The sequence below is a fragment of the Sapajus apella genome, unplaced genomic scaffold (assembly GCF_009761245.1).
Source record: "Sapajus apella isolate SASKATOON/1434 unplaced genomic scaffold, GSC_monkey_1.0 scaffold100, whole genome shotgun sequence".
Lineage (NCBI taxonomy): Eukaryota > Metazoa > Chordata > Mammalia > Primates > Cebidae > Sapajus > Sapajus apella.
This window is the reverse complement of record NW_022437040.1, coordinates 5,416,843-5,428,545: the sequence shown is the minus strand read 5'-3', so window position 1 is coordinate 5,428,545 and position 11,703 is coordinate 5,416,843. Positions and strand designations below refer to the sequence as shown.

General features: G+C 45.3%; 1 protein-coding gene across 3 annotated transcripts in view; it reads left to right on the top strand.

Annotated features, from left to right (window-relative positions):
• Positions 1–123: 123 nt before the first annotated feature.
• The window catches only part of FBH1 (F-box DNA helicase 1), a 47,214-nt gene continuing 35,634 nt past the window's right edge, over positions 124–11,703 (top strand). The window contains exon 1 of one of the 3 annotated variants that reach the window (XM_032258186.1): positions 124–291. Coding sequence is in view for 1 of the 3 variants with exons in the window: in XM_032258181.1 (XP_032114072.1) it covers position 291 (1 nt within the window). In the remaining 2 variants the exon portion in view is untranslated. The remainder of the gene's footprint in view (positions 292–11,703) is intronic. The other 2 variants (XM_032258181.1, XM_032258185.1) reach the window with 2 other exon arrangements.

Below are 11,703 nucleotides of genomic sequence, written 5' to 3'. Positions count from 1 at the left end.
GTACAGTGGCCTCGCCTCCACCAGTTGCGCATTTCTATTGGTCATAGGGACCGTCCGTCAGCACGCCCCCTCCGGTCTCGCGTCCCGATTGGCCACGGGGGCCGTCTGTCCGGCTCCGGCGGCGGGCGCTTCCCGAGGCTGCGGTGGGGCGGAGCTCGCAGAGGAAGTCGGCGGCCGTCTCGGGCTCCTGGTCCCGGCCAGAGGAGGAGCTCACTGCCGGGGGACGCTGGGCTGGGCGGCCGGCGGCGCGAGCCCGGCGGTGGCGGCGGGGCTCGGGTCCGGAGCGCCACAGTGCGTGAGGCCGCAGACGTGGCAGGGAGCGTGGGAGGGGCTCCACGATGTAGAAAACTTAACCTTCGGGGTCCTGCGCTGGGGGTCCGGGCCCGGGGTGGGGCTGTGGGGGCTCCGGGGGCGCGGGGCCGGGCTCGGGAGAACGCGGGCGTGGGAGCTCGGCCGCCCGGGCCATGGGCAGGGGGAGGGCGCGGCGGGGGTGCGCGGGGGAGGTCAGGGCGCTTACTGAGCTTGGCCAGGAGCGGCCCCCGCGCTGCCCCCAAGGCCAGGAAGGCGCAGCGTTTGGTTTCTCGGGGCTGGAGGGACACGCGCGGGGACGTGGCCTCGGCTGCTGGAAGGCCGGGCTTTCCCGTCTGCTCTGACGTTTTGACCTTGGGCAAGTCATTTTCCGCTGCTCTCTGTCCCTGTGTCATCGGTAGCCTCTCTGTCCCTCACCTGAGCATGGGAAGCCTAAGGCGATGTGGGAGGCCTGGCGCTGGTGGAGGGCACGGCGAGAGCTGGGCAGGCGGTGAGCGATGGAAGAGGCCAGTAGGTGTTGGGTTCCTCACCGGACCCGATTAGGTGCCAGTCACTTCACGTCTCCCTGTTTTCAGTCCCTTTAGCGGGTAGTATGGGAGTCGCTCCTGTTTGCCAGACCTAAAAAGGAGCACCGTTTACATTTTTTATTGAACTCTTTGGTCCGCTGACAACCCTGTAAGGCATCAGTCAGGTTTTACAGGTGGGGAAGTGGAGGCCTGACAAAGTCAGTGAATTTCTTACAGCATTATAGGTAATAAAAGTCTTCTGGAAGGCAGGATGGTAGCGTGTGCCTCTGTGATAAAATACGCGGAGATAAATGAAAAGACTTCTGAAATGGGTCCATGAAGATAAGTCCATTTTACTCGTGAGCAGATTCAGTTTGGTTAAGGTAACAGTGTTGTGGATAGCCGGTGGAGACGGAACTAGTCAAGTATCAGCTTTTGCTGAGGTTATTGTGCTATCGTGCCTTGTCACTCCAAAAAAAAAAAAAAGGATATAAAAGTTGTTTGAAATGCACAAAAGTGTAGGGTGTGCCAGGCAGTGTTCTGACTGCTGCCGTTGAAGTTAGTGCAGATTGGAAGATGAGGCATCTGGTAGCTTCGTACTTGTTGCTTTTACCCCTGCCCCCTTCCAGTTTCAGATGACTCTATCTTCTCTTGCATTATGTCTCTAGTTTCCCTGTTTTTAAAACATAATTGCGACACATAGGTTCACAGTAGGTTGGAATGTATATATTTTTTGAGACTGAGTCTCGCTCGGTCGTCCAGGCTGGAGTGCAGTGGCATGATCTCGGCTTACTGCAACCTCCGCCTACTGGGTTCAAGTGATTCTCCTGCCTTAGCCTCCCAAGCAGTTGGGATTACAGGCATGTGCCACCATGCTCGGCTGATTGTTTGTATTTTTAGTAGAGATGGGGTTTCACCATGTTGGCCAGGCTGGTCTTTAAACTCCTGGCCTCAAGTAATCCACTCACCTTGGCCTCCCAAATGCTGGGATTACAGGCATGAGCCGCCGTGCCTAGCTAGGTTGGAATATTTAAACTCAGGATAATTGGTTACTTCATTGGTGTTCCACATTCAGTTCTGCCTCTTCTGCCTTCTCTGTGAACTTATTTTGGTCTGTATCCACCTTTGAATAAGTAAGTGATACTGCATGTGAATCTGCCCCACAGCCCCTGTGATTTTCTGGGGCTAAAGCTCGGTCTAGAGGGGCGGAATCTGCACAATAAGCTAATGGATGAGGCTGTTTCCTGGGTCTCGCTGTTTTCCGGTTGGGCTGCTCATTTCTTTTGTGCAGGCGTGTGGAGTTTGTGGTCTGGCCTTTACTGTCACTTCACATGTAGTCGTCATTGGTGCCGACTTGCTCCCTGGCTATCTTTCCTTTTTCTCTCGTTGTTTTTCATGAATGTGCAGCATTCAGCCATGCCCATAGGTATACTCATCATATCACATGTTTTGTGATTCGTGAGTGTGTGTAGATGCCACTATTGGTATTAGATTTAGAATTCTAATTTTTGGTTTGTTGCCATCATCTTTTCTCTGCTTAGCCCATTCCTCTATCCCTCCTATGCTGATTTTATTTGGAAACTGAATTTGGATTCCATCTTTGCCTTTCTGGCTGTGAAATTACCTACTTTTAGAAAGCATCTCAAATCTTATATCTGTAGCTGTCATTCACATACCTTTTGAAGACCAGTCTCTTATTTCAGAGGACCTCCCGGAGATTAAACATGGTGTTCCCCATGTAACTTAAACAAAACATTATTTTTAAAACTAGGACTTTTTGGCCTCCCTCTCACTCTGGGGGAAAAAGCGACTTAAACAAAAACATTGTCTCTTGTTCCTTAACATGGTTTTAATGATATTAACATCTCTTTTAACGTTCCAGAAATGTCAGTTATCCTGTTGCTCTTTCTCTTTTATCTTTCTCATTCAGTCTTGTCAAAAAAAGCCATGTTCTTATTCACTTGTCCTCTCTGCCCAATGTCTGCTGCTCTCAGGCCTTTGCCAACTCTCACATAGGTTGGTATGGTGGCTTTCTGACTTGTTTTCCTGACAATCTCCCTGTCTCTCCATCTTCCATCCTCTCTCCCGAGTCACTGCCCTAAAGTGTAAATTGGATCGTGTAATGACTCTGCTTTAAAAATTGGATGAGGCCGGGTGTGATGGCTCATGCCTGTCATGCTACCACTTGGGGAGGCTGAGGTGGGTGGATTGCTTGAGCTCAGGAGTTCGAGACTAGCATGGTCAACACGGTAAAACCCTGTCTCTACTAAAATAAAAAAAATTAGCTGGGGATGGCAGTGCGCACCTGTAGTCCCAGGTGCTCAGGAGGCTGAGGCAGGAGAATTGCTTGAACCCAGGAGGCGAAGGTTACAGTGAGCTGAGATTGTGCTATTACAGTCCAGCCTGGACTGTAATAAAAAAAAAAAAAAAAAAAAAAAATTGAATGATACCTACCTGATAAAGTCCAGTTTCTTTTATTGAGCCCGATTTAGCATTATGTTTAAGGACCTTTGTAGTCTGTGGCTCCAAATTCCTTTTCCAGCTTTGTATCCTGTCATTCCTCATCAGGGAGCCTCTTGTGCTGATGAAACCCAGCTTTCCTGCCACACTAATGCATTGTTCATGCCTCTGTATTTTTGCACACATTGTTTCCTTCTGCCTTACTGAATCCCATGATTCTTTCCAGGTTCAACTCTTCCTGAAGCCTTTTTCAACATGCCTAACTCTATTTACGTTTCTTTACTATCGTAACACTTCATGCATGCATTTATGTCATTTTTATATTGCTTTATGTTTAGTAACTTGTGTTTGTTTTGGTAGCCGCCTTATGGGCAGGCTTATTCACTTTTGTATCACTAATGTCTAAAATAGCATTTAACGCCAAGGATACCACAAGGCAAAGCCCCCGTAGAGTTTATAATGAATCTGGGACATAGCAGATACATAAAAGTAGTTTTATGTGGAATGAATTGACTATAGGAAAAGTCTTTGAAGTATATAAAATTATATCCTAGACCATAAATACTGATCCTTCTCTTGTTTTTTCAAACATTCCTTCCTTTCCTTATGAGAAACATAGAACGGAAAGTCTGGCCATCCTTGCTGGCTGTCATACATGAGTGCTGTCTCCAAGGGAGTCATAGGTATCTCAGATGTGAGAGGATCCAGGGGAGATTGCGCTTACTGCCTGGGACCTTTTGGATTTCTGGAGGAGCAGGCTGTGGTAGCCTGGCTCTGCATCAGTGAATGCCCGGGGAAGGAACTGGAGCTGTATTTTGCTTGCTTTCTGCATTCGTTTCTTTCAGAGCTAATAGGGACACAATATTTTGAATTTTTTCCATTTTGAGTCTACAGCATTTAGTGATATTTTCTTTATAGTTATGTTTTCTAAATACTTTTCAATTTCAATTTCTTCAGTTCTGACATTTTACAATGATTTTTAAAACTGTAATATGGAAATTAAACTTGAGGCTTTCAGAAGCTGCTTTTAAGCTTTCTAGATACAGAGAGAAGAATGTCACAGTAGGAAGTAAACTGGACTGGGGAGTCAGAAGACCCGGGTTCTTGTGTTGGCGCTGTCACTCACAAGCTACGAGGTGACTTCAGGCGAGTCTTCTCTGCTCCCCAGGTTAATCATGGCACAATTGTAGGATTGCTCTGAGGGTCAAATGAGAATATAGGAAAGAACTGCAAAAGCTGTAAAGCACTTAGGAGCTATAGGATAGTTCAGAGCTTCAAAGCCAAGGAAGACAGCCTACACTTGAGAAGGAAGGGCTGTAGCCGTGCATGTGTTCCTTTAATCAGCAATTATTTATGAAGCAATATGTGTTGCATGCTGGGCGTAAATTCTTCTCTACTCCTTCCCACTAGACCAGAGAGCTTTTAGTCTGGGATGGAAGACATATTAAATATAGGCTTATACAACTAATTGTTATTAATATGATATGTAGTACAATAAAATTATATTAAAACAATAATTTGTGTAAGACACATATTAAATGCACACTTACACAAAGAATTGTTACAAGTATTTCGGCTGCAGGGGGTGGTTTCGTTCCTGGCTTGAGTGATTACTTTTATGGTGCTGGAGTGAGAGATAACACAGTTAATGATTGAAATTGGACTAGTCCGTTTTCACAGGCTGCCATTGGACCTGTCAAGTGCCTGAGTCATTGTGATAATGGGCTACATTGCGGGGCCCCTGGGCCATCTCCATAGGGGATGCCAGAGGACAAATGCCCACTTGCTGGTCTTCACAGAGCGCCCTGAGAATAAGAGGCATGTGGGAAACTGACCTAATTAGCTGACTCCGAAACTTGTCCAGATTAGCAAAACTGCCGTCTGTGGGTCTTTGTTAAACTTGGCTATCGTATTATAGTAGTTTCTCCAGTCAGGTACTTTGTGCTAGAGACAATTTGATTTTTTTTTTTAAAGAGCAATTATATAATAATTTTCCTGCCAGGAATTCTGGGTACTTATTGTCTTCATCTTATCCATTTAGGTCTGTAACCTCTAAGTTTTAACATACTTTTTGGTGTGAGTTCTGATTAGTAAAGGTAGGGGAAGAAAGGAAATTATTTGGTATCAATTTCAAATGATCCTGAATGGCTAGGGTAAGCTTTGCTATAGTAACAAATAGATCCAGACATGTCATGACCTCACAATAGAAGTTTATTTTTCAATCCCGTAGCAATGTAAGGAGGCTGCAGGTAGGTCATGAGGTGGTTGGAGTTTGCGTGTGTAGGTATGGGGAGGGCTCTCTTTAAAGCAGTAGTCCGAGGATTGAGGCTGCTGGAGGTTCTTCTGTTTTGAACACCCAGCTTCTAAGGATGTCCTGGGAATCAGCTTCCCAGTTAGGGGGAAGAGAAGAGTGGAGGGCAGGCCTGGAAGAGGCACGCGCTGCTGCTGTTCCCTTTCCGTTGTCTGGCGCCCAGAGGTACAGTGACATCTACCTGCACACAGGACTGGGAAGTAGAGCCTGGCTGTGTGCTCAGGGAGAAGAGCAGCAACGTTCTTTGCAGCGAAACCTGAAACACTCAGTTTCACTTTCTGTGACTTGTTTTGTAAGTTGTTTTTCAATAAAGGAGATTAAACAAAAGAAGCCAGGCAAATGAAAGCACAGCGGAGGAGTAGCAGACATGTAGTTCTCACTGCGGAGTGCTAGAGTATCTGTTATTTCCACCTTGTGCACTTTGACGGATGAGGTGATAGACGTGGTTCCTTCCTTTTAGTGCCCAGTAGTAGAGTTTTTGTAAGGACTCATTCAGGGGAGACTGAGAAGGGTCTCGTCTCCGTCAGGGGACCTCACTAGGGCGAGGTGTGGGTCAGAGTTGGCTGGGAGGGGACAGACTCATCAGGGTGAAAAGATTTGAGGGGTGGTGGAGGGCCAAACTGCAGATCATGACCACTTTGAAGTCAGCAAAGGCCAGGAACCATTGGGCGAGGGCTAAAAGCTGAGGGTTAGCAAAGAGGTGTGTCCTAGAATGGGGACCCCTGAAGTGGAGGACCGAGAAGTCACACTTTAGAAAGCTGTCACAGAAAAGGCAATGTGGGAATGAGCTTACTTAAGTCTGGGGAACATTCCATTTGACATAATGGTTTGGGTACATTCTGGTTTTTCTGTCCTGACACCTGAGGGCTCTAACACATTTCTTTTGGTCATTGTGGAAGAGAGTCTCCAAGGGTGGGGCACACATGCCCAATTTGGTATGTAGGGAGACCAATTTCAACCACTTTGGCAGCCTTGTAGAGTTTGCAAAGCCCCATAAGTGATTCTGATCTCTGCACCCACAAGAACCCCTAGTTTAGACACAGCTTCCCTTTGTCTGTGTGTGTTCACCATGACACGTTCCAACTTCACCCCTGAAGAATCACAAGCAGCTTCTAACAATAAATGCCCTTTACGGAGGTGTAAAGTGCATTTGCTATGTAAGGAGGGAGGCATACCATGAGGTTTGGGTGACTCAGGGAAGGAGGATTTTTATGGAAGAGGTAGCATTTGAGCATCTTTATTTTGATAAAGTTATTTTTGAATTGCTTTTTGAAGAGGTATTAAGCATAGAAGGGTGATTAGAATTCTAGTGTAGTGTTTTGGTTTTATTTATAACCATTTAGCAAGAATATTAATGCTATTAAAATAAAACTGATGGGCCTTTTAGGAGACACTCGGATTGGCGTGGTAGTCACATAATTCTTCTGATGCTTCGGTTGCAAGGTATTGATGAAGATTTAGAGATAGGTGTTGTCACCCTCAATGTGGGTGACTCGACTACTTATATATTGTCTCATTCTCTGAATTCAGCATGGCAGGTTATTATAATGCTCATTTTCATGAGTTAAGGCTTTGGTGATGAATATACCTGCCAAGTGGAGGTCTTCTGCTGTACCCTACAGCCTCGGAGAGGCTTTAGGGGAATGTAAAGTGTAATGGGTATAACTACAGAGGAGGTGGACACAGGGGTCCTGGCTCCCAGTTCAGGGCATCACAGCACCTGTCTCTGAGACCAGAGATAGTTTAGTTTTCCTGACCCTCAGATGATGTCAGAAAACTTATTTTTGATAAATATATCCAGTAAATCCAAGGGGTGGGGGATTCAATAAAAGTGCCAATAAAAATCCAATGAAAGTACCAACTCTACCCCTTAGTTACCTAAGATGTAGGTAACTCATCTTACCTGTATCTTACCTAAGATTTCATCTTACCTATATAGAGGCCAGATTGCCAGTTTAGGGCCCCTCCCCCAGTGCTGAACCTCAGCTCCTTCCAGGGTGGCTTCATGCCAGAACACACTGGAATATACTGGAACTCCCCGGAAGCACAACACGGTGTTCCAACACTCCCATTAGCTCTTTCTGTTACTCCTGTTTCTTTGTTAGATTTCTGCAAACACTTAATCTTCTCAACAAGCATTTTAGATTCAGCTGTATTTTATAAGATAGATACATAAATATTAATCTCTTCTGTTCATAATTACCTTTTCCAAAGTAGTTCCTTTTGGGACTGAACATTTTTGTTGTTCTCTCGTCAGTCTGTTGTGAGGTACCAGGGAGGTCTTCTTGTGGGAGCAGTTCTACAGTACATTCCTAGGGGTTGAGTGTAGGCTCCTGCACCTCCCAACCGAACCCTCCTCCCTGCTCCTCCCCCTCCTGGATGCACTCAGTATTTGTAGAACATTCAATGGACTGCTGCCTCAGTCCATTCGGGCTGGTATAACAAAATACCATAACTGGGCTGCTTCTAAGCAGAAGTCTCTCACAGACCTGGAGGCTGGAAGTCTGAGATCGAGGTGCCAGCAGATTTAGTGTCTGGTGAGGGCCGCTTCCTGGTTCATAGACAGCACCTTCTCTTTTTGTCCTCACATGGTGGCATGAGTAAGGGAGTCCTATGGAACCTCTCTTGTAAGGGTACTAATCCCATTTGATCCCATTTGTGGGGACTCTCCCCTTATGACCTTATCAATTCTCAGAGCGTCACCTTTTTTTTTTTTTTTTTTTTTTTTGAGGCAGAATCTGGCTCTGTTGCCCAAGCTGGAGTGCAGTGGCACAATCTTGGCTCACCGCAACCTCCACCTTCTGGGTTCAAGTGATTCTCGGGCCTCAGCTGCCTGAGTAGCTGGGGTTACAGATGCCTGCCCACCATGCCTAAGTTTTGTATTCTTAGTAGAGATGGGGTTTCACCATGTTGGCCAGGCTAGTCTTGAACTCCAGACCTCAAGTGATCTACCTGTCTTGGACTCTTAATGTGCTGAGATTACAGGCATGAGCATCATGCCTGGTCCAGAGCCCCACCTTTTCATACCATCACCTTGTGGGGTGAGGATTTCAGTGCATGAATTTTCAGGGACGTGAACATTCAGTCCATGGTACAGACTATGTGTCTGGCTCATGCTATCTGCATACAGAGGATACAGCAGTGAGTGAGGTGGGCTAATTGCTCACCTTGGAGCATGCTTATTGTCTTTTCGACTCTCAGGCATGTGATTGAGACATCTTCATCTAGTTGATGGTCATGATTAATGCACCGTTGTCACAATTAAGTGACTGCAGAAGGCCTCGATAAAGAAATTCTTACATACTTCACAAAAATCCTTCCAAGGTTCATCCTGCATGTGTAAGTACCTTTTCTGTACGGATCTGCCAGCCTTGGTTTGTAGATGTTTCCAAAAGCTAAATTTAGAAGGCCGTCGTAGATTTGGGTGGGCATCAGACCCTTCAACTGAGCCTAATTTTCTCACTGGTTATGTGCCTTTTCATTGACTTTCAGAATCCTTCTGGGACCTGACACACCCATTCAGCTAAGCAGGCCTGCAGCTGGCCTGAGGTCCTGGGTTTCAGATTTGAGGGGTTTGATGTTGGTCATTTGGCTCCTTCTTGGTTTTTTTGTTTTGTTTTGTTTTGTTTTCTTCGTGATTTTATCCATGAAAGCTTTTCCTCTCCAGGCCAGTTTGGCAGTAGATGTTCACCTCCTACTTAAGTGAGGTATTCACTGTTGGTAACTTTCTTCAGTAAGTGTCTCCAGTTATTTATTTTTTCCTTTTTTCCTTATCCTTTAGCAGGACACATTGTGTCTCCAGTTCTAATTGTAGATATTGTACTGACCAGCTCTGAAGCACTTGGGACTGTTTGAGGAGAGAGAAAAGCAGGCATGAGTCCACTCTCTTGGATCTGTAGGGCCTGTGGATTTGCTGCCTGGTCTCCTGCAGCTGCTCCTGCCATTGAGCTATGTGTGGAGCACCTCACCCAGGATTTTCTGGTGTTCTGGAAGCCATGTTGCAGTCATGTCTCTTTTGCCAGTATGCCCAGAGGTCCCCATTCAGGCAAAATAGTCCTTGGGCTATATTTGAAATACGAAGGGCTTTAAACAGGAAATAAAATTTCATGTCTTATTTTTTAAAAAGAGAACAAGACTTTATGTTTTCTTTCCCATATAGAAAACTTCAAATTTGGTTTTTTAATGTAGAAGAACTTCACATTCATGCTTGTTTCTTTGTGAATAAGTTGATTTGTTGTTTTAGTCTAGAGAAACTGGTCAGCAACTTTACAGAACCAGAACAAACCAGCACAAAAGCATCAAAGTGGGGGGCGGGTATTTGGTTTTCTGTTCATAATAAGCGAGACATGTTACTGCTTTAGGTTAGAAAGGTATTCAGGAATGAACAAAGACAGCTTGGAGTTTAAAAAAAAAAAAGAAAAGAAAGGTATATTTCCAATAATACAGAATTGGCTATAATTAGGCTGCTACACTTCCTGTTTTGCCATTAGGTGGCATCTTTATAATTTGAAGGATGTTTCAGTGTCTCATGCAAGCTAATCAGATAAGCCTTGTTAAATAGAGGTAACAGGTAAGTTTGTTTGCATGGAGTTTTATAGTTTGACGAACATTTTTGGGCAAATTTTCTCATCTGTTCCTGATGACACCTATCAGACTTAGACGAGATCAGGCGCGTTAAGGGTGGTATGGCTGTAGACCTATTAGATTTAGAGACCTGAGGTGACCTGAAGTCATAGAGTTACCAGGTGGCCAGCTGAGGGCTCCAGCCCAGCTCTCCCGTCAGGCCCTCTGCACACTCACTGCTCTGTACCATGCTGCTTTCACAAGAGTGAGCATATCTGAGTGCTAGGGCTTGGCACTCATGGGGTTACACCCTGCTTCTGAGTTCAGGTAGTTAGAAGATCTGCTGTGTCCTTTCAAAGGGGCTCACAGTATGAGTTTTATGTGTAGAATTGATTTTGGAAAAGTCTGTTGTTGTTTTTTTTTTTGAGACAGTTGCCCAGGTTGGAGTACAGTGGCACAACCTCAGCTCACTGCAACCTCTGTCTCCCAGATTCAAAGAGATTCTCTGCCTCAGCCTCCTGAGTAGCTGGGATTACAGGCGTGCACCACCACACCTGGCTAAATATTTTTGTATTTTTAGTAGAGACAGGGTTTCGCCATGTTGGCCAGGCTGGTCTTGATCCCCCCACCTTGGCTTCCCAAAGTGCAGGAATTATAGGCAGGGGCCACCATGCCCAGCCTACTGGAGTATTTTTAGGACCTGTGAAAATATGATACTCATAGAACCTGAATCTATCCTCTTTTGACCATCTCCAGTACAGGCTAACTTTTTTTTTTTTTTTTGTGATGGAGTTTTACTCTGTTACCCAGGCTGGAGTGCAGTGGCATGATCTCGGGTCACTAACCTCTGCCTCCCGGGTTCAAGTGATCTCCTGCCTCAGCTTCCCGAGTAGCTGGAATTACAGACGTGCACCACCACACCTGGCTAATTTTTGTATTTTTAGTAGACAGGGTTTTACCATGTTTGCCAGGCTGGTTTTGAACTCCTGACCTCAGGTGATCTACCTGCCTCGGCCTCCCGAAGTGCCAAGATAACAGGCACGAGACACCATGCTAAGCCTAATTCTTATTTTTAAGAAGTGTATATGTTATATTTCAGAGTTTAATGGCATAAGGAGGTAGCTAGATCTTACATGTAGTAACAGATACAGAAGTATGGAGAATCTTGGTTACACATAGACAAGACTTACCGGAAAGATGAGTAATACAAAACCAAGTATTTCAGTACTGTTGAAACAAAATTCTAGGCGCAACTGCTGCCGTAGTGTGTTGCTAAGGGAAGATGTGAAGTTTTCTCCTCTAACGGTCCTGAAAAGGATTTGGATTCTTTTCCATTTGGGGGCTGGGGGAGCCTGTCCTGTCCTTTCAAGTCAGTTCTCAGTACTGAGGTGCTCTGGGGGCTGGGAGATGTGTGTCCTTTGGTTCTCAAGAAGTTTGCATATTATCATGATGTTTTGCTTCTAGTTATGTGCTTTTCATGTTATGTGCTTTTTGCTACAATTGAAAACTTTAACCATTTAACAAAAAAATGTTATAAAAGTTTATTATTTAAAA